Source organism: Abramis brama (assembly GCF_963993115.1).
Source record: "Abramis brama genome assembly, chromosome: 19".
NCBI lineage: Eukaryota > Metazoa > Chordata > Actinopteri > Cypriniformes > Leuciscidae > Abramis > Abramis brama.
The window spans coordinates 10,164,893-10,188,610 of NC_139981.1; the positions used below are offsets into that span (position 1 = coordinate 10,164,893).

General features: G+C 38.4%; 1 protein-coding gene across 3 annotated transcripts; it reads left to right on the forward strand.

Annotated features, from left to right (window-relative positions):
- The first annotated feature begins 297 nt into the window (after positions 1 to 297).
- Positions 298 to 23,629, forward strand: ppm1ba (protein phosphatase, Mg2+/Mn2+ dependent, 1Ba). 3 transcript variants are annotated; one of them, XM_084093172.1, is made up of 7 exons: positions 311 to 717; positions 15,856 to 16,725; positions 16,829 to 16,946; positions 18,066 to 18,177; positions 18,417 to 18,474; positions 20,820 to 20,836; positions 22,389 to 22,665. In XM_084093172.1, coding segments are annotated over exons 2-7 (1,161 nt in total). In that variant the 5' UTR covers positions 311 to 717; positions 15,856 to 15,870; the 3' UTR covers positions 22,390 to 22,665. The 3 variants fall into 3 exon arrangements, with proteins under 3 accessions (XP_083949296.1, XP_083949298.1, XP_083949297.1); XM_084093170.1 differs by lacking the exon at positions 20,820 to 20,836 and having other exon boundaries at positions 298 to 717; positions 22,389 to 23,629; XM_084093171.1 differs by lacking the exons at positions 311 to 717; positions 20,820 to 20,836 and adding an exon at positions 9,447 to 9,584 and having other exon boundaries at positions 22,389 to 23,629.
- Positions 23,630 to 23,718: the final 89 nt, after the last annotated feature.

A 23,718-nucleotide genomic window follows, 5' to 3' on the forward strand; every position in this document is an offset into this window, starting at 1 on the left:
AATCTAAGCCCTGTCTGTGAAACCAGGCCAGAAAGATGTACTTAAGTTCTACTTAAGTGAAAAAATTATTATTATTTAGTAATAAGTAGGCTATGCCCTTTAAAAAAAAAAAAAAGTATGCTAAAGTGTAGGCTTTTTCACCAGGGTAAAGGGAACGTTGAGACTTTATTTATATATTTTTAACCAAGATACAGAACATAATGCAAGATTCTCGATATCTCATCCAAAACAAAGGGTTTTTATTTATTTATGTCACCCTCTATTCAGCAGCATAATGATGTCAATCATAGAGGCGATGGCCCCTCCCATCACACAGAACCGAAGCGCGCGGCCGTCAATGGCTCTGAGTAGTGCACGTCACCTGTCTTGAACATGTAGCTAGAAACGCTAACACGGCTCGAAATTTAACTCAGATGACCAACACTCTGGTCGCATTTATGTTTTCGTTGAGCCGAAGTGAAACTGCATGTCAAAGATGTTCGTTATAGCTCGCAATCCAAGCCAAGAGCCGTTGAGGGCAGAACCGACCGTTTGAAATTAACCGCATTAGCTAGCCAGCTAGCTGGGTTTACCTTTAGCTGCTCTAGTCGAAACGAGCTAATATCACCAACGTTCAAAATATAGATGTTCAGCGAGTCGGTTCTCGATCATAAAGGCAAATTTGACGGCCGCCTGGAACGTGGCGTCTTCTGGAGAGGAAACTTCAATCGGAGAAACGTAAGTTACACCACATTTGTCAGACTAACTAACGTTAGCAAGCTAGCGTTATCTACCGGGATGGACCTGTTTCGTAACGGCTGCACCAAGTCAGTGAGTCCGTACTGCTGCCTTCTCCAGGAATCCGACCTGTTAATGGCTGTGTCGCAAAACATAACGAGTTGCGTATCGTTTTTGGTATCGTAGGTTTTCGATTTGAACGTAAAAAGACGCCTATGATGTCCGAGATGCTGTGTACGTTGGTAGCTCAGTCGGTGGCACACAGTCCATTAGCAATTCTTGCATTAAACACTCTTTCCAAAGACACCAACAGTGCTGGCGTTAAATTACTCCTGGTTGTTTTTAACTTTATAAGATGTAAATAGGCTTTATATATTATTCCTCCCCCTATCAGTGCACAAAACAAGGCCATGTTAGCCGGTTATCAGTGTCAGAATTTGACTTGATGAAGGCCTTATTCTAAACATAGAATTAATGCATAACAATTTTCAAATTCATTGTTTTTTTGCCCTCAGGTTTTGAATTTTGATAGCAGATTTATTCTTCAAACCCTGATTAATTTTTGACCCTGAGTGTGATTGAAATTAGCTGATGGAAAGTTCATGGCACAAATAATCAAAAGAAAAATGAATAAGACTATTCTAACAGTGTATAGCCATTGCACTGCTTGTTCTGTGGCAGTGGAAATCACTTGTTATAATGAAGGGTTGGTGTAAACTGTAACTTTATTCCAAATACATACAGTATACTGCATACTGTAAAGTGATATTATGTAGCTAATCTCAAAACTGCTTGATTGTTTATATTGTCGTAAAATGTAAACTATACTATCACCCTGCTTTAATATGCCAAATGACTTAACATCATGATTTTCTGTTAAAGGCACAATATGTATTTTTTTTGCTTTAAAAATATAAAAAATCACTATATCTATGTTATATATTTTTTAAAGTTGTGTATTTACATTATCCCGACAGTTCCAATTAACTTCTAAATCCAGAGAAATTAATATTTTAATTCGAAGACACGGACCGTGTCTTTATTTCCGTTTTGTCGCAGTCAATGGCGTCATATCCGCGTTGTCCCTGGTTTCCGCTCGTGCTGCCATGGTAACCAGAGCTATGAACCAGAGCCCTCTGATAGTAACCAATACGACAGACGTGGACCACTGTAGTTCTCAATGTCTATCTGCACGCTGTTGTTGTTTCGTTCAAACATTATGGACCATGGCAAGCAGACTTTGGATAAAAAAGGAGAACTAAAACGAGAATCAATATCAGCGCGGTGTTTTCGAGATGCCGAGAGCTCCCATAGACAGTATACAAACGAGAGCTCCACGTCCGAGACTTTGACCGCTTCTACATGTACTTTATTAAACAGGTGAGCACATTTACATAAAACTAATCAATATTATAAAGTTCAACAATGATAAAATGTCAGAATATGATCTGTATGTTATTCTAATGTTGATCTAGCTTAACGTTACTGCTAACGTTAGTCTCATACAGACAAACTAACACATAAGTTACATTTCAACACATTCAAATGCAGTTTAGTGTGATAGTGTAATGTTAGACCAAGTGAAACAGCGCTGCGTTACCTCACAAGTTTAATTTGTCTAATAAACTGACCTGTGAGTAGTGATTCTGCGTGTAGTTCGGTAGAATGAAATGTCCATATTCCTTTTATATCCGCGGGACTCGCGTCGCGTTTGGAGCGGTTTGGAGCTGATAGCTGTCTCTTAGCAATCCCGAACTGCTTCATATCATAGTCATGACAAAAACATCGATGTATTCAGTCATCCATAAACATTATTAGATCGGTCGGCTTGACGTTGACGACAAGATCCATAATTCTTAGCAAATGTTGCGTCATCAAACTACGCCTTTGTTATTGTAAATAGGTTAGCGACCCCTAGTGGAGAAAAAATCCCATACTGTACGTTTAAGTTGCTTTAAAACAACGTGAATTGTGAAAATAGACGTCGACTGATAGTAGATTTTACCGATAACGATAATTAGGTTGGACAACTGATTAACCAACTGACAATTTTTAAAATGGATACTGAATGAAAACAAAATACTCCAAGTAAACTTTATCACAAAAAATAAAAAAGTGCTGGACCATGAAAATGTACTGTACTCATTAAATTAAATATATAAATATTGATATGTTAATTATACGTTGAATATTCATGTTAGTTCATTAAGTTTAAAAGTGTATTAGTAATTGTTGAAATTAATGATCTAAAAATGAACAATACTTCTACAGCATTTATTAACCTTAATGTTACAGATGGAAAATTACCAGCTGGATATTTAATGCAAACAGATTGTAACAATTGTGACATTAAACATTTGGGTCGGACTTTCTTGTATTTTTTATCATTTTTACAAAGGTACTACTAATGTTAGCGTCCTCTTAGCCTTGACGCAAACACACTGCTGTTCTTTCTCTACTAATGCAGCATCTAGTCAACAAATGAATTACTTTATAACGATATGAAAACAATGTAGTGTAGTGTACTGTATACATACCATTTCGTTGTCTGTTTTAAATATACATCTGAAGTGTCCCACTCCATGCAGCGCGCAGCCTCGCGTGTCAAAACAAACTCCACGAGGCATCAGTGATAGTTTTTATTACGCCTCTAGAGGCCGCTCTCATACTATATAATGACAGCAGAACCTTCTCAGCCACTCCAGCAACCCGGATTTTTTTGTGTGCCTGCATTCGGTTCCAGCAATCAGTTATCGGTGCTGATTAATTGGCAAAACCAATCGAAAGGCCTATACAAATAAAATTGACTTGTTCAGATTATGATTTTGAATTTTTTTGGTGTGTTCACTTTGCATTTCCCAAGACTTTCATGTTTTAATTGTGGCAACGCAATGATTTCAGGTTAGGGCTGTGTGATTGATCATAATTGATTTTGGCTTCCAACGATTATGAAAACAAGATAATCGAGTTGAAACAATTATTGTGCCGCTGGCGCATTCCGTCAAGTGCACCGTCCTTTCCTTCACAGCAGTGGGCTTTCATTCCTCACTAAAAGCCCAAACTTAACACCCATATCAGCCAAATAAATTAATATGATAAAAAACAGTCTACTGATGGTAAACTGCAGGACGTGTTTGATACTAAACAGTGTTATTAAAAGCACATTAAGCGTCAAGAGACACTGTTCCCCTGGTAGCTTTCTGTGTGCGCGCTCCGAGTCGTAGCCGAACGTAGATAAGCAAGTGGGCTTTGGATATGCCATTAAGCTTTAATAACTATTAATCTAGTATATGTGTACAGTGAGACTATGCAGTGTTATTTTACATTTGATATTACATTTTTTGTTGTAGGCTATTACTTATCTGAATATCACTGTTGGTACATCTTCCTGAAAAACTTAAAACACTGTTTATTTAATTTGTATTTTCGTTCTGTTGTATTTATTTGTCTGTTTTTGTAACTATTTGTTTCTTTCATTTTTTTTGGTATTATCATGTTGCTGACTGTTTTATTGTCTGATGTATCGATAATTGTGAAATTTCACTGATATTTAAAATGACTCATATTGTGAAATAAGACATTTGATCATATTTCCTACAATAATTGTTCAATAATCATGATTTCAATATTTACCGAAAATAATCGTGATTATGATTTTTGCCAATATCGTGCAGCCCTACTTTAGAATTACCTCCAAACATAGTGCTTGAAAGTAACTTTAGGGCTTGTACTGCTTGACTGTAGTCAATCTATGTTAATTTTGGTCTTTAGCTTTACTTTCAGAAGTCTTAAAAAATTTACTGTTTGCTTTCTTTCTCTAGACTTTACGTAGTAAGAGCATTCTTATGCATATGGTTTGAATTGTTTCTCTCTATTTCTTCCTATTGGTCAATCATTGATATCACTGAAATAAAGGAAATTCCGTTAGATTACCAAAGATTTGACTGCATTTTAAAAGAGCTGTCAGGTGAATTTCAGTAAGATACTCCTGCGCTTTGACTTATCCAGAGATTTATTTTTTAACATCAGTGACTATGTAAGACTATGTCTGATGATAAAGTTTTTTGTACTTTTGAAAGTTAACAGAACTTCTGTCAGTAATGGGATCAGAGGACCACTGGACTAGAGTCTGTTGGACTTAAAAATGCGTCACCTTTGCCAATTTTTACAGCAAAAATGAAAGCTGATATAAATTTATCTGGCGGCAACAAAAGTTGCTTAATATTGCAAGGCAATTATTGTTTTGAATACTGATCTTTCTTTACCATTTGTGTCTTCCCAACAGTTAAGTCAATATATAGGCTGCATCTGGAAAAACAAATCTAACATTATCGTTTGATTTCAGAGATGAGGATGTCCCAAATTAGTTGAAAAGTGGGATTTTCCTGAACCGTGGACGCACTTATATAGTTTATTTTAGAGATGCACCGATTACAATTTTCTGGGCCGATTCCGATTTCCGATTTTTCATTGAGTTTGACCTGCCGATACCGATTTTAGCCGATTCAGATTTCATTTTTTCTAACCACTTTACAGCACACAAATATTTATTTTATATCTTTTCTGTAATAGAACATTTTACAACTTGCATAGTATATATTTTTTTAACAGATAAACGCTATAAAATAGAACTATATAAATTACTCCAGGTGTGGGTAATTCACACACATCTAAAGTGCAGTGTTATGGAAGAACCATTTCCTTTTCACATTCAATATCCAATGATTTTTTTATATATGTATTTAGCAAACTAAACGTCTGTATGAAAACAGGGAATGGCAATAAAATAATATATAAATAAAAAATAAAATAAATATAGCCTTGCAGTATAAAGATATTTCTCAAAGCACACACACACAGGCCTATTGCAATCACTTGTACAAACTGAATAATAAAACAAGTTTAAATGGGTACATTCTATAAATATTAGTCTTCGTTTTCTTTTCTGACATAGCCTACTCCAGTTCTTGTTAAAATATGCAAATTCTGTGCATTTTGGGCACTTTTTTTGTGAAACCCTATTTAGGCTATTTTGTCCATCAAACATGAATGAACATCAGAAGGAATGTTGCTTCAACCGTGGAATGACATCAGTACACTCCGCTTTTTAATTGAGCGCGAGCAGTGAAGCGAATAGACTCGGCGCCGAAACATGCGCTTCACTGCTCGCGACGCTCCTGCTTGACGCTCACGTGCTGCTCCTGCTCCCGTTGTGAATGCACTCATTGATTAACATGCACGCCGAAAAAAAATATGCGCTAATTCACGAGGTTTCCTACATGTGTGTTCCGTGTGCACGTGTGATGCTGATGTTGCGCGATGTTAATCATGCGGCGCCCGAGTGCATTTGACCGGCATAAAATCGGCATTTGTCAGACTGACCGGCCGGTCGCCGGTCACGGCCGATCACGTGAAAATCGGCCAATTCCGGTCACCAACCGATCAATCGGTGCATCTCTAGTTTATTTGGCATCTAGAATGTTCAAGATATGTGCAACACCTGGTTAATATCTTAATAATTGCACATGCAATACTGTCAAGCTTCTGGTCAGAGCTGATGGTCAGTCATCAAGAATTCACAGCCTCAAAATAGAAACTTGCAGAAACCATTTCTGGTAGGATTTTTAAATCATTGTTTCACTTAATTTCATCCTTATCTAGGTTTGAGTAAAATATATAAGTGAAGTGAATTAGAATTAAAATTCTTGTATGAATTTAGCCAGTAGTCTATTAATGTAATTGACCTTTCGCAAAGACCCACCCCCTTTAGTTACTGTTGCTATGTCCGACAAGCCACACCACATCATGTTCTCACACAGTGAAAAATACATTGCGGGGCAGAGAGGACGCTGACAACACGCTGACAGACAGGACAAACCAGGTTACTTTTGATATGAAACAAAGTCTCACCTTTCAAATTTGGTCATTTTTTAAAAGAAATTGAAACAATAAATACCGTTTTGTGGCTCTTTAATGTGTTGTGACAGATCGCTGTACAGCCTCAGTTAAAGCTGCTCATGAACCGATCATCTCTTCCTTCTAGTTAATTTATTGCATTAAATAAACATGAATGAACATCAGAAGGAATGTTGTTTTAACCGTGGAAAGACGTCAGTACACTCCGTTTTTCAAGTTCAAATCCTCCAATGTTAACCTACTAAGTCTCCTGACTGCTTTGTCGGACAAAAATGGCGGATTCGGTGGATGGCGGATTATGATTGGTCAGATCACCTGTCAATCAAACTTCCTGCGAAGGGTCAATTGCAAAGTAGAATAAAACTTCCACTGATGAGCACCGCTCCATTTTTGTCAAAGTAAAATTCCTTTCATGTTTACCCAAGTATTAAAGTTTAAAGGGATTTTTTCACTGGGATTTTGCCTGCTGTGTACTGATGATGGTTTAATCAAAAGGCTTTTAAGATAGGTCTTTTTATTCAACGTTATTTTATAGGCTACGCTGCTTGCCACCTATGTATCAAGCAAAGGTCTTCTCCTGCCCCATTTCCTAATGGCACCTTACACAGACATTGGCATGGGCGCAGATGATGCAAGGACCTAAAATAACTCTGAAAGTTTATGGAGTGCTTGGCCACTGATAATAGGCATGGTTTGTGAGAGGTTTGTTGGTTGATGGTAGGCTTGCCTTGGTTTGGTTTCTAATGGGTATGATCATCACTGCTGCTAAAATGTCATTCCTTAAGATTAGGCCTACCTGTTAAAATTGGATAAATTATGTAGCTGAAAATGAACATTCCATAATCTGTTTGATATTTGTCTTCATTTCCTCAGGGACATGAATGGGCAACTAAGGCAACTGGGATATGTTTTCCCCAGTGCTGAAGCCATGCCTCCAGAATGAGATGCATTGCAATGTAGACTAATACTATATCTATGTCTATATGATTTAGTTCAGAAACGTACTTGTATTTGAATGCCGAAATGAACACTTCCACACTGCCAATGTGCAGTCAAAAATGTTCTCACGCTGTGAAAAATACATCGCGGTGCAAAGAGGACACTGGCAACGCGCTGACAGACAGGACAGACCAGGTTACTTTTGATATGAAACAAAAGTCTCAACTTTCAAATTTGATCTTTTTTTTTTTTTTAAAGAGCTCTAAATAAATACCATTTTGTGGCTCTTTAATGTGTCGTGACAGATCGCTGTAGAGCCTCAGTTAAAGCTGCTCGTGAACCGATCATCTCTTCCTTCTAGTTAATTTATAGCATCAAATAAACATGAATGAACATCAGAAGGAATGTTGCTTCAACCGTGGAATGACATCAGTACACTCCGCTTTTCAAGTTCAAATCCACCGACGTTAATCTACTAACTCTCCTGACTGCTTGCTTTGTCGGACAAAAATGGTGGATTTGGTGGATGGTGAATTATGATTGGTCAGATCACCTGTCAATCAAACTAGACATTTCTACATTAATGTATTTCCATGGAGTTTCGAACCTTAACCTTAGATATGGCATTTGAGCTCTCCATCATAAGTGTAGAGCTGAGAGCTTGATAGTGTTCATTTTTGTAGGCGATTAGAACAACAGATATGATATCACTAAGCTTTAATTGTAGTTTACCTTAGATCAAATGGGCTGTGTTGATGTACCATTGTTTGCTTGATCTACAGTATCCTTCATCCTTCTTGAAAGCCTTTGCACAGGAGCTAATCAAGTACTGCATGCATTTCATGAGTGGATTAACAAATTGAGTTAGCTTGTTAACCCCACTGTCTTGAATCCCTCTGAACCTTTAGGAGACCTACTGATGTTTGCAAACTCTTTGATTAATGATAGGAAGATAATAAGATTATATTAAAAGTCACGTTGCACTCCTTAGATCCATATCTAAAAAGACCTTGTACCAAAAAGCCACATTGATTTACATTTTGCCTTTTGATTCTGATAGTTTGAAGCATTATAAGTGAACCTTAAAGAACATATTAATATAATAAAAAAAGTTATAATTATATAGTTATAATTATTGTTATAGTTATACTTATTGTCCTTGGTGTGAACGGCCCTTTAGCCTGATTGTTTCGGGAAGTCTTTAAACTAAAGCCTTAAATCCTTAAGTTTTGACAATGTTTTTTTAAATCGGGACCTCAGTCCAAATATCATTTGTAAAAAAATAAATAAAAAGATGATTTCAAAAGCCAAAAATAGTGCTGAGTCAAAGGAACATCATTTTGTCATTGGTTGTTGGCACTTGTCTTAAAATACATCTCAAAATACACCTTTGCTTGTCTGTGAATCAGCTGTAATGATGCAGCTGCTCTTGTATTGATGTAATAAGTTTGTTTGTCCCTTAGGACTCCATAAACAAGGCAACACAAGGCCAGTGCAGCAGTTTACAACTCGCTGCCCGTTTAGGGGCTGTGACATTTGATACTCTGGCCTCTGAAGTTTCAAATTCAAGGAGCACATGGTGTGTGTGAAGAAGCCTAATAATGGATACGTTCACGCATTATTGTAATTCTCACAACGTTGTTAATTTCCAAACACTGCACTTTGCCAGCTGTTCCTAGATTCAGTTCAATTTATAAAATTCAATGCTAGTTTTGTTTGTCGGCTCTCTCGCTGCACTTGCAATTCCAAGGGACTGGTCACAGGAAAGATGCACTGAAGTGCCCTGTTGAAGCTCTCTGTTACCATAGAAACCACTCTTAGCTGCCACTCCAGGCGCTGTAGGCATGGAAACGGAACATATGACAGTGGTCCAATGGTTACATCATTGCAGTGCCATAGATCTCAGGAGTGTGTTGAACTGCTCTCTTCACTTTATTGGAATGTGGAAATCTTGAATGAGCAACCTGTCATCTGGACGTCTAACTCTTGAATGCAGGCCAACGTTAGGTCAGGTAAGGATCTTTTTATGGTCATAAACTGACTCGCTATGTTAGCGAACCGAGCTGGTAATGTGGGATATTAATAGAATTCCTAGAGTCAGGCTAGGACTGTTGTCAGGCTTTAGATTCATTCCTGCTTGATAAGTGGTGGTTGTTATGAACGTGTATTCTAGGTGACAGCCTGAACTGCCTGGTCAGTGCTGACGTTTTTTTTTTTTCTTCTTTCTAAATTCATTGGCCACAATGTCTTTTTCCTGTCTATAATGAAGATATAATGATGAGGGGACGTGGGTGATGGTGGATGAAAGTCATTGTTGGGCACAGGTGGTCTGAAATCGAGAGTCGATGAGGACCAGGTTGTTTTTCCTTTTGTTGGGTCACAACATTGAAACCCTCTTCAAAGGTCTAGCCCACTTCCTGTCTACAGGATGCGTTTTATTTGTTTGTTTTAGTGCTTTGGCACAGTGTGCTCTCTGGATCCGCACACATTCATAGGCAATGAGTTATTATCATCTGGGCTCTTTTGGTTTACTGTGATGCTAAACAGAGCACATGATCAAAGCATGGCTAATCTGGAGTCAAGGCACAGGTGCTGGAAGCTGTTTCCAATGAAACACTATCGTTTACACAAGTGACATACAATACTTTTTAATTTAATAATTACTCTTATGTACTATTATATGGGTTAATCCATCTCAGATGGTCCAGTGGAGGTTGCTTGACTATTTTAATTTTACTATTTTTTTTTGAGTGATTACCTCTGTGAATTGGTATTGCAAATTCATGGTATTTATTTTTTTACTTGTTTTAACCAAAGTTTCTTCTTTGTGTCATGGCCCACCCCACAACTAATGTTGGTTATACAGTAACAGGGCTATGTGAAAATATCTCAGCTCAAGAAGGTTGTAGCTTTTTGGAACAAAAACTGATCTTCAGAGCACATTTCAAGGTACATGTACATACACAAAAAAAAAAAAAAAACATTTCTTGCATACATTTTACACTCTTGTTTCTTATACTTATTAAAGGCCAAATGTAATGATCAAAATTGCTCAGGGGCTCACATTTATGCCGAGTTCAGACTGCATGATTTTAGCCCCGATTTTGGCTCGCCGACAGGTTTTGAGAAATCGCCGACAAATGCCCGAAATCACAGGCAAATCGGTGCTCGTTCACGCGTGTGACAATCACGCAGTGTGAATGATCAAAGACGCGATATGAGAGAATCGCCGACGAGTCGCCGACGCCCGTGAGATATTTGGCATGCTAAATATCTGGATCTGTCGGCGATTCAAAATCCTGCTGTGTGAAAGTGTTCTGACTGAAAACTACATCTTTACAATTATATCAAACAGAAACAAAGCACAAACATTTGCTTGACCAGCAGCAACAGCAGCACATTGCAACATTATTTATTTACCCCAAACTCTCTTTGCAGAACACACAGTCCTTGCTCCCCTTGTCTTCCCAGCCATTTCCTCACGCATAATGTTTTTCTTTTTCTCCTTTTCGCTGCAAATCAGTGCACAGACAATTTGGATCGCAAGCTTCTTGCAGGCTATCATTTTTAATAACAATTTCAAACACGCGCGAGAACTGCGGTCTTACGCACGCGGGATTTTGCGTTATTTCCTTATCACTTCTCGCGTGTGTTTGGTTGCGAAACGTAGTTTGCGGACCAGACAGGAGTTGTCGGCGATTCTTCCTCCTGAAAGTCATGCAGTGTGAAACCTCCTGTCGCCGATGCATCGTGCAGTGTGAACACACCAGCAACTGAATGTTACCCTGGATAGTCATGCAGTGTGAAAAGAACAGTGACCCGACTACTTTGAAAATCGTGCAGTCTGAACTCGGCATTAGGGTCACTTTACAATGGGAAATATTTGAGTCTTAGCCTTAAATCTTTTTAAGGGGCTACCCAGTTAAGTAAGCACACTTGCAGAACAATTCAGGTTTGAGACTTGTATTAATTTGAGAGTGCGAGCATTTCCTTTCATTTTGGGATGAATGTCCATATCCTATATTAGATATATTTTCATATATCTATATATGGTCGATATATTTCATATATCGATATATGGTCCTAGCTTCGGCTGCTTTATAGTAGCTTACCATTGTAAAAACTTTGAGAGGTTGAGCCTTAGCTGAGGGCTCAGGATCTGGGTAAAAGGATGGGGGTTTGTATGCAATCCTATCTGGGTTTATTTATAGTGCAGTAGGCGTGAGGTGTGGCCAGCTCAGACGCTCAGACATGCTGTTATGTGACATCATTGCATACTTGCAGCTTGCTGAGCAATAGCGGGGTATAGCAGTAACCAGGATCCACTATGTGTGCCATCTAGACGCTTTTGCACTTTGATCATGCAATAATCCTCTTGACTGGGTCAACAATAAAGATCACAGCAGCAGAACCATAGCGCATCTCACAGCAACATGTTCCGTGTTTCATTACTGAATGATTCAGTGTTTTGAATGAATCAGCTGAGTCAAAGATTCTATGAGCCATTCATATACAATATGATATAGCCTACACGATATGGCGGCCACCATATCGGTATCGGCCGATATGTGTTCATTTTTAATGGAATGTTATCGGCCCAATAAGAAAATTTGCCCAATATATTAAAGCCAATAAATAATGGATTATTTCCTTCAGCTGAGGCACTTCAGATGTACACTGTTCGCCATGATGGTTTTAAAATGCTGGAAATATGATTGGAATCACTTCAAAAAGGAAAATACAGTAAAGTGCATAATTTGCAGTGCAAGTCTGTCATAAAGGCTACATAAAATTATAATGAGAACATTATAATTGTTTGCTTGGAACATGGCTTTCAATTGTGAGACTTTTGTTTTTGTAATTAAGCTCTCAAAAATGATAGAAAAATTTGGATTTAGATTTATCGGCCAATATATCGGTTATCGGCTTTCAAATATAAAGAATGATCAAAATTTTCATATCGTTGCATCGCTACTGGCTTGAATAATTGAATAAACTCCATAAACAATGTACTGCAAGCCCTTGCTTTGTCATTCCCAACTTAAATTGAACCAGGAGATTTTACCGTGTTACATAAGGTTTAAATCAATGAAATGACTGACTGCTTATTCATAGAACAACATGCATGTTGTTAAAGCTTTAACTATAAAAGGTTGTTTGCTCTGCTGGAAAAACAATACTTGCATGTTAGTTTGATTAGTTTGGACCTGGATTGCTTGTGCAGAACAGTGCATTAGTCAGATTTTCACAGTGGAAGTTTCGAGTCCATTTTGAATGGATTTGGAATTGTTATACATTTGTGTACTCATGTAATGTTTGCTGGGAATTGAAGCTGTTCCTGTGGACAAAAAGAGCTGTCGTGTGACTGATCTGGCAGGGCGGCTGACCTCCTTTCACCGTTGGCTGACTGTTAGCTCTGAGTTCCAGAACACTGCTAGCACTGTTGAATTAAACCTGTGATACAGAGGTCACCGCGGCATGAGTAAATAGGGTCACTTTCATTCTACCCTGCAAATAGATCCTTGAGTTTGTCTCGTCCTTACTGAATCTGACCAGTTTCTTAGCATGTTTGGTTTTGCATTGGTACATGGGTTCTAGGGCTGTCAACGAATATTCTAAATTCAAATATATATTCGAATAGTTTTAAAAAACAGAAATTCGAACGTGAAAATTAATATTCGAATGTGAATTTCGAATATGGAAAAACACGCCCGCGGAAGCAGAGGCACGGCTGTCTGCTTTGCGAGTGGGCGCGCGCGCTGCCTGAGGGACAGGTCACACGAGTCGCACTGTCTAGCACAGCGTCACTGCTGAAAGTTGACAGTGCACTAAAAAGACAATGGAATAAATTGCAGTCAGTTTTTTCCTTTTTTTTTTCTTCCTTTTTTTAATACAAGCACCAAGAATGTAAGTAGCCTTTTTCTTTTTTAATAGCACTTTATTTTTTATGAACCTCAGGGTAAAAGTTCTTTGTTGTCACATTTCTCGGAATTGTGTGCCTCATTTTATTTAACGTTAAACAGAAAAGTTCCATGTTTACCACAGCACAGCTCGCTCGGAACGTTCAATGTCGGTTCTATACTGTAAAACTTCAATTAATGTTAATAAATTTGTTTCAATCACTGAATGAAGCCTGCTATATTTGGGACAAGAGTCGCGACCTTAAATTGCTTGCACAAAACTCTTGATCAGCACTCAACATGTGCTTATTGTTGTTGTTCATTTAAACCGTTATGCGCAGAGAGAGCGTGAGCGCGAGGGTGAGAGAGAGAGTGTCTGCGAATGAGCGAGAGTGAGGTCTGCGCCTTGGCCATTAGTTTATTTACTTGGTTTTGTGTTAGTAACACATTGTCAAATATGTTTAAACTTAAATTAACTACCTATACAAGTAGTTATGTCTCTTTGTATTAAATTGTCCTGTTATTGACGTAATGCGCGTCATTGACAAAATGCGCAACCAGATGTTCGAATAGTTCGAATATTCGTGTGTTTTTTAGAGGGAATATTTGAACGTCATTTTTGAGCAATTTTGACAGCCCTAATGGGTTCTGGATGGAGCTTCATTTAGATATTACTCCCACCACAGTAACCAGCTGCCTCATCTCAGCAACAGACAAGCAGAAAAAAAAATATGATCAGATTTGTTTGTCCACGGTCTAGTGTGATTCATCTGGAAAGTTGAAATAGTCCAGATAGACGCATGTCACAGCTTGACTTGAGTCTTAAGAGGTAGTTCATCTGAGGAGAGCAAATCCTATTTTCCTGCTGGGAGAAGTTTAATCTCTACAGTCACTTCAGTGGCACGTATACTACTGATGTTATGAATGAATAAGGCGATCACAGAAGAACGACAACAGTAGTAGGGACACAGTAAAAACATCCTAAATGCTTCACCTTTATACTGTTTGTGTTGATATTTAGACATTTAAAAAATTACAATTATCTTGATTCTCACCTAAATGTTTGATCACGCAATGCATTTTTTGCTTTTACAAAAGGGTAATTATTTTTTTTTGTAATAGCTCACAAAGCAGTCTGATTTCAAACTTTGAATTGACTTTACAAAAAAGACGTCAACACACTAAAAGAAACAAATTAGCACAAATAAATACTTAGAATAAACATTCAAAAGAAATAAACAGTGCTTTAAGTTTTTCAGGTAAAACCTAAAAGTAAGACCGTGTGTCCACCAAAGTGTTTTTTTCACGCGGCTTGCATATTTTTCCAATTGTTTTCAATGGGACCGCTGCTTTTTTTAAAGCGCCAGGAGCGTAATGTGCGCTTTCTTTTCAACAGTCACCAAGAGTTGAAGAGTCTTCGACTTTGGGTAAAATGAATTTAAACCATTTTTTGTAATGTAATTCAATACCGTGATAAATCTGTGAATTTGATCATTTTTTTTACTGTATATGCATTTTTGTGTGCAGTCAGTGCGTACAACACAACACAATAGAATGTAGTTGACTACTTGTCAGTGTTATTTTGAGGCACCCAGTCTTTCTCTCTCATCACATACAGTTCAGTCAGCTAAATTGTGTCAGGCATAATGTACAGTCAGCTGGTCGTTATCACAAAACAAACCCTTAAGTCGAGGGATTTACTTTTTACTATTTTGTGATAATAAACAGCTTAATATACATTATCCACCTTATTACACGTCTACTGAGCAAATAAATGCACAAGAAATATTGTACAGTGTATAAAATTGGTCAAATATAGTTTAACTCAATATACAAAAAATATTTGATCGCAGAATTTAATTAGCAACTTGATTCACCTCAGGAGTGAAGCAGCACTACAGAGCAGTGTAATATGTATTTTTGTGTGGAACATACACTTAAATACACTTGAATAGCAGTGCAGGGTACACTGCTATAGCAGTAATGCAGCCCTGCACAGGCAATTGGATTATCTGGGCTGCAGTTTTTTGATTTTCAGAAGCTACGCCCACTCTGTGGCTTCAGGGCCAAGAATCTCTACGTTTATTTCACTCAGTTTGTTGTTAATAGAAATCCGTCTATTGAGCACTAAGACTAATCCTTCCACATTTGTGTTGTTCACTCTGCAGTGGGTGTTTTTGGACTATATGTGCTGGGTTTTTTCCCCTGTGTGGTGTGGCGCTACAGTGTTGATGCAGTATGAGGGGATGCTTAATATTAGCTTATGCATTTAAGCTGCAGAGATCATATGTTCCTTTTGTGCTGCACTTTCCATGTCTTTTTTTTGTACTGTCTTCAGTGTCTTTTGTCTACCTACTCAATGATTGTTTCTCTGTCTCTGCAGACGGTGGCCTAAGCCATGGGGGCGTTCTTGGATAAGCCCAAAACAGAGAAGCATAATGCTCATGGAGAGGGAAACGGCCTGCGTTTCGGCCTCAGCAGCATGCAGGGATGGAGGGTGGAGATGGAGGATGCCCACACCGCAGCCGTAGGCCTGCCGCACGGTCTGGACGACTGGTCCTTCTTTGCGGTCTACGATGGTCACGCCGGCTCACGTGTTGCTAACTACTGCTCTAAACACCTGTTGGAACATATTGTCGCCACAGGGTCGGCAGATGAACTGCGGAAGGCGGGCGCTCCGGCGCCTGAGACGCCAGCCATAGAAGCGGTCAAAAGGGGTATCCGCACCGGCTTCCTGAGGATCGACGAGCACATGCGTAGTTTCACAGACCTGCGGAACGGCATGGATCGTAGCGGCTCCACTGCGGTGGGTGTGCTGCTCTCTCCGGAACATCTGTACTTCATTAACTGCGGGGACTCACGGGCCCTTCTCTGCCGCAACGCGCACGTCGGCTTCTCCACGCTGGACCATAAGCCCTGCGACCCACGGGAGAAGGAGCGTATACAGAACGCAGGTGGCTCTGTGATGATCCAGAGGGTTAACGGATCGCTGGCTGTATCCCGAGCACTGGGCGACTATGACTACAAGTGTGTGGAGGGCAAGGGTCCCACAGAGCAGCTTGTGTCTCCAGAGCCAGAAGTATTCGAGATTGCTCGTTCAGATGCGGAGGATGAATTTGTGGTGCTGGCGTGTGACGGTATCTGGGATGTGATGACCAACGAGGAGCTTTGTGCCTTTGTGCGATCAAGGCTGGAGGTGACGGACGACCTGGAGAGAGTGTGCAACGAAGTTGTGGATACTTGTCTACACAAGGTACAGTTCCTTACTCACTCTTGTGTGACAGCTTCTTATGTCGCATGAATATTTTATTCTCAGTTGAGATTATTTTCTTTTTTCTTTCTTTTTCCTCCTCCAGGGAAGTCGAGATAATATGAGTGTTGTATTAGTCTGTTTGCCAAATGCACCCCAGGTGTCAGAGGAGGCGGTAAAGAGAGATGCTGAGGTGGACAAGTACCTTGAATCGCGTGTGGAAGGTGAGAAACGGAAGAACTCAGTGGTTCGCCACACGATACCTATTTTGTCATAAAGAACAAATAGTTCAAAAAGATTGAACCAGTCTAAAACTGGTTTGAAACACTGCCCTCTATAATTTACAGCATAACAGAGAATTTTTTTTTCATTGTAAGCAAAATGGACATAACTGAAATATACCCAAATTAATCTAAATTGGAATTGAATCAAGAGTTTGTGTAACTGAATCTAATTGAATCAAGAGTTTGTGTAACTGAATCTAATTGGTAACTCTATATTGAAATCTGTTCCTAAATAGTATACAGTGAAGTTATCTTGCCAAGAGCAGTCAAAAATCACTGAAGACAAGTGAAGTTAGTTTTGAGGAAAGGTAAAGCCTTTTTTTGTTTTGCACATGCCACTTGCTTAGATATATTTTAAGTTTCCAAATATTTGAGGCCACTCTGCATCAGTCCAGATTAATTAATTTGAGAATATATGCATTTTATTAAAGAGAAATGACCTTTTCCCTCACGCTTTTTCTCTTGTGATCTTGAACATACCATCCTGTCTCCACCCCCTTTCATATTCCTATTTTTCTATATATATCTTGATAGCCTGACTTCCATATCTTTTTACTTTTTTCTTTTCTACTGGCCTTTCCTTTCTGTATTGGACATTGATCATATTCTGGCAAGTGGTTGTTAGTTTTGTGGATTTTTGGGGTTATGTAAACTCTTGGCCTTGAGCTGTGAGCAAAGGTTGGGGTAACGTTGTTATAATGTTTGGCTGGGTGCTGAGAGGGCCTGAGGGAGTCGTCGGCACTTCTGCTCTGGTGAGGAATGTGCTGGCTGAACATCTAACTGGCAACAGGCCCAGAGCAGCCCAACTGAGCCACAGGCTTTCCTTCTAGAGTCTCACTCTTGTCTCTCGTTGTCTCTGTTCTTTCTCTCATTGTCCCGGATCTTTCTTTTGTTCTTTCTTTCTTTGTCTTTATCTCTCATTTCTCAGTACATATATACAGTAGGTCACATATACATTAAGTTCTGCTGCGTATAATGTAAGGTTCCATTGAATGGAGCAGTCAAATGAATATTTAGGGAGCTTTAACCTGTGGTTTATCCTTTTCTGTTCTCTATCAGAGCTCATAGAGAAAGCAGGGGAAGAAGGTGTGCCTGAGCTGTTGATTATCATGAGCACCCTGTCCCAAGAAAGTATCCCTAATCTCCCACCAGGGGGCGGCCTTGCCAGCAAGTAAGTAAATATCACGGTGACAAACCACACAGAGGTTCACACCTGCACAAACACGTTTACGGGACACAGGGTTACGCACCTAATGTTTAAGGGTCTGGAATGCTAACACAACATTTGCAGGTTCAATCTCAAGTAGGCTTGACTCATAATAAAGTTTGACTTTGAATCTTGCTTTATAACTTGTATACCTTGTTTTATTTTTCTAATACATTGTCTGCTTTTTGTTTTGTTTCATTCAGGCAAAGTGTTATTGAAGCAGTGTACAACCGGTTGACCCCCCAAAGAGAAGAGGATGGTGTGAGTATGAATAGTCTTGCTTTTTAAAGGTCTAGAACCTCTCGGTGTGATGACAGTTGTACATTTAGTCCCTGTTTTACCATAAAAAAGTTATATGTGTAGAGATAGGTACCTTCCCCTTGACCTTTGGATTCATCTCATCATGAGACGTTGCCTTGTTCTGTGCCTTGCTCACTGGACCTGTTTATATCTGGTATTAACAACCTACAACTAAGGCTACGTTTACACGGAAACGATCTGAAGAGAAAACACAAAAGTGATCACTTTTTATTCTGCGTTTAGACGAGCGTTATCGGGGGGAAATCTGCGTGCATATGGTGACGCAAAAGTGTGTGAAATTCAATGTAGTATGCACTCCAGGCGGCTAGGTGGCAATGTGAAGCACTGATCGGTGCCTTCACTGTCTAGCAAACTTTTGCGTTTTTACCATTTAGACGGAAACGCGACGGTGGAGCGTTTTTAAGATTTCCACTCTGGAGGGTGGTTTCACTTTTTTGCGTTTTTAAGCTCCGAAAACGCCGTCGCCGTCTAAACGAAAGGCACATCTGATAAAATATTTTTACGTTTTCACCCGCGAGCGTTCTCGTGTAAACAGGGCCTAAGAGTCACTCAGAGATCCTTTCTCTCCTCAGAGTATTTGCTCTCTCCATCCCATTCGCCTGCTCTCGGTTTATTTACTGCAGAGAGTAAAAAATCCTGTTCAAATCACAGCTGTAATGAGCTCATTCAAATGATCCTCTGGCCCTAAGTACAGTGGTTGAGATCACCACAAACACTCCTAATACATCCCATCAAGGAGACGAACTGAGATTTATCAGCCTGTAAGCATGACAAATCAGACATGATTAGTAACCTAACAAGTATGTTATTTTAATAGCTTATAAATAAGTTTGCTAAAATGCCATTATGAACTCTTCAGCCAAGTCTCATGATGATGATGATGATGATGATGATGATGTCGCTACTCAACGTGTGATCTGGCGAAACTGCACTGGGGGTTGCATGTTGTAAAGCCTGTTGTCTTCTTGTTGTTTGTGTTTGTGTGTGAGGCAAACACCTCAAGAGAATGTGTCTTAGTGTTTAAGTAGTGTGACACATTCTCAAGTATTGGTCTGGTCCTGGAGTGGACACTAGTTGGACAAAGCTGGAGTTTTGATCCAAGTGTTTTTCCCTACTGGACATCCAAGAGATATCTGGTGTGTGTGATAGATGGTGTTCTCTACGCTCTTGGACTCTCTTCATCACTGTTGTCACAATACCACAATTTTCAGTAGTTGATACCAGTGCCAGTCAGATTTTAGGATTCTTGATACACTTTCAATACCACAGAAATAACCGATCTAATGAACATAATCCTTTATTTAAAGTTTGTATATTAACAAATTCAATTAACAAATTACACTGAAATGTACATTACCATTTAAAAGTTTATTTGAAAAATAAATTGATACTTTTATTCAGCAAAGATGCATTAAATTGATCAAAAGTGAGTTTTACAAAAAGATTCATTTTACCTTTCGGTTTACCAAAGAGTCCAGAAATAATGACCAGTTCCCACAAAAAAAATGTTAAGCAGCACAACTGTTTTCAACATTGATAATATAAAATATATATATATTTCTAATAATAAAATAATAAAAAAATATTTCTTGAGCATCAAATCAGCATATAAGAATGATTTCTGAAGGATCATGTGACACTGAAAACTGGAGTAATGATGCTGAAAATTCAACTTTGCCATCACAGGAATAGATTTTAAAATATATTAAAAATTATTGTAAATTGTAAATATTTCACAATATTATTATTATTTTTATTTTTTCTTCAAATAATTGCACCCTTGAACAATTGCACCCTTTTTTTTCTAAACGAATGTTTATTCATCTTTATTCAAGTTAACATTTAATAAACAATCAATTTTCCTGTCAGTATTGTGTCTATTTTATAATAGACAGCAGCAGTACTGTTAGACAGCATTTACATAGGTTTTAAATTTTAGTATCAAGTTAACCTGGTACTTTTGACATCTCCTGGCATCATCAGCGAGTGATGTTTTGTTGGCTTGTTGCGAGAGTAGACTAGATCCTTGTGTTTCTCTGTGATAGCCAATGACAGCTTTATAATCCATGCACCCCTCCTTTTGTAAATAAGTTATTTTATAACATGTTTTTCACAGCCAGATAAACATTTAGAAATCATATTCTTGGTCAAATGCATGTAGTTTACACACACAAACATAAAGGTTGGTATTCATATCCAGAACACGCATAGTTTGAGATTCATTAAGAGGATAATACATATTAACAAAACTAATGATGTATGTGTTCACCCTTTAATTAATGCAGCCCACCTGTTTCATTTGGTAAGTTGATTACTAATTGATACTAATGATTTCTGCAGAAAGACCGACTGGAGTTTGTTTGACAACCTCACTCTACACCATATGTACTGATCTTATGAATGCATCGCTGGTTGAGGAGGGAATTTTCCATTTTTTTTTAATTGCTGGTTTGCTGTTATCTGTTAGTTTTATGTAGTTTGCACTGAGACCAAATTGTCAAAGTAGTGCTTTATTACATGTTAAAGATTCAAGCTTTGTAGATAATTCACTTCTTTGTGTTTTACATTACCAAGTTACAGTGTTCCTGTAAATGAATGCAGCTTTGATGACTTGTTTAGCTTGGATTTCATTTCAGGTCCTGCACGTGTATGATCTGTGGCATGAAATGGCCTACCTAGATGTGTTCTTGAAAAGTAATCATATTAGAGAACAGACATAGTATTCACTAATCTGTAATTTGCCATTTTACAAGAGTCTGGATCAATTTTTCCACAGTCTTTCAGTTTTGCACATGCATCCTTTTCTCTGTGATGCAGATGTGTAACTTCGGCTTCTGAGAAGATAAGGAAAAATCATCACAGTAGTGGAAGAAACAACAAATCAAAACTGCAGGATCCCAATATTTTGTATTTTCTGAATCGTGTCTATGCCTTGTACAACACAGTTAATTATTTGATTTTGCAGTGTAGAAATGATTCAATCACAGGTGTTCCCATTCGTACAAATTGTACATCATAGACATATTAGACAAAGAGACAATTCTAGTTTCAAGGTTCGGTGATCACAGTAATGTTTAGCTGTAGGGGAATAAAGGAGACTTTTGCTAACACTTGGCTACCCTACAGGGTTTTTTCATGGCTAAGAGATTGCAGGTGATTTTGAAATTAAAATTGGATGATTGATTATGTGTAATGAACATTATTTCATTAAAGTAGTTTAAAGACTTGATAGACACATGCACATACTCAGTTAAGAACTTTACTGAGCATTTTGATCATTTTTCTCAGCTGTAAGCGTATGTATGCTAGGTAACTGTTCAGTAATGTTGAGGTGTACACTACTGTTCAAAAGTTTGGGGTCAGTAAGTTGTATTAATATTTTGGAAAGAATGCAGTAATGAAATCTTAAGATTTAAAATAAGTTTTCAATTTGAATATATATTTAAAGTGTAATTAATTCCAGTGATGGCATCATTACTCCAGTCTTAAGTGTCACATGATCCTTCAGAAATCATTATAATATGCTGATTTGCTGAATAAAAGTGTTCATTTATTTCAAACAAAACTCTTTCTTACCCCAAACTTTTAAAGGGTAGTGTGTCAGTATATAATAATTTTATTTTTGTTTCAAGGGTTACAATTATCCCAATCATGTTACATTTGGTGCTGTGGTTACACTCTTACTTCCTGTATTAGATTTGGTATTATGATATGGCCTTTCTCGTTACTTTTAGGAAATGTTTTTCATAGCAAAAGATGGCTGGTAGATTTGGTTGACGCCTGTGATTATGATAATGTTGATTTGATGCCTTTGCCAACTGATGGTTTTCTCTGTGTGGTCTCTCTCTCTGCAGAGCGGTGCTGACCTTGAGGACCCGTGGTAGTCGTCCCACCTGAGGGAAAGAGCCCCTTTTCTACACAAGACATCAGTCGCGTTTCTTTCGTTCCAGTGAAATCAAGAGATTCAACGGACAGTCTTTCAAGAGTCACAACACAGTGGAAACACAGTACAACCAAAAGCATTACAAACACTTTTTTTCTAATACATGAGGGAAAGAATGGAGTTCCAGTTTTAAAAACAACTACAACAAAATACACATCATACAATAAAAAAACAGTTTTTCTCACTTTTTTTGTGGTGGCTGTGGGTGTTAATTTTAAAACGGAGGATGTTTTGCGGGATGGACCCATGTACGTGCTATGGTGCCTTTTCCAGTCGGCTGCAAATTCGAGCGAGGATACAATTGATAAACTTGGCAGCCCCTGGTGTGGGGTTATGGATCATCACTGGGTTTAATTGAGGATATATTTGACTGATGAATGTGTGTGGAACATGTTTTAAAGAATTGCTTCATTACTACATAACCTGCGTGGAAAGGATTGAAGCTTGTTGGCTTTTTGCACCTTCCCTCCCTCCCTTCCTCATGAGCGCTGACTGACCTTTAGGTAGAACCTCGGACTTGACTCTGCTTCGTTTGGCAGGTTATCATTTGATTGGTTGTAAAAAGCTTTTTAATCCTGCTGTTTCAGAGAATATAGAATATATAGAGATAAATATATAAATTCATATATATTTTTTATTTTTCCCAAGTTTGACGTCTTTGTCGCTTATTGTGTGAAGCAATAGAGTAATGTTAATGGCGACTGATGAGTGTGCCACGTTGTGTGAAATAGACACACTGAGTTTGTTCATGTACTTGTTTAACCCAGGAATTGTGGGTGATGTTGGATAAAAGGGATTGTAACTGCCCACCAAAGCCACGCAGCTTTTCTCAGCTCTCCCTTTGTATTATATCTCAGTCTTTTCTTCTTATCATCCCTCACTTTCGAATGCAGATGTGAACTTACAGCAACCTGCCTTTTTTTCTTCTTTTTTCCTTCAGAGTATATTGTAAAGTGGTGTTTTTTTTTTGGTTAGATGAACATGAAAAAATAGCTTTGTGATGAATTCACTGATTATTTTCTGATTCACCATACGAGTGTAATGTCGGTTTTGCTCAAATATGTTTTCAGCAGTCCATGGACAACAGTACTCATTGGCCTCAGAACTTGAAAGGTGATATTGAGCAGAACAATAAAGCTACAGGAAAAAGCAGTCTTGCTCCTTATGTTTAATCACAGTGGGAAAGGCCTAATGGCTACGACAACACTGAGTCTTTTAACTTTACATAACAGCAGTAGTTC

What these genes read in the sequence shown, in the direction of transcription:
- ppm1ba (XM_084093170.1), top strand. Translation starts at nt 15,871, where the DNA reads ATGGGGGCGTTCTTGGATAAGCCCAAAACAGAGAAGCATAATGCTCAT. An exon ending in TGGATACTTGTCTACACAAG is followed by an intron (nt 16,726 to 16,828) that starts GTACAGTTCCTT and finishes TTCCTCCTCCAG; the next exon opens with GGAAGTCGAGATAATATGAG. An exon ending in GGGGGCGGCCTTGCCAGCAA is followed by an intron (nt 18,178 to 18,416) that starts GTAAGTAAATAT and finishes TGTTTCATTCAG; the next exon opens with GCAAAGTGTTATTGAAGCAG.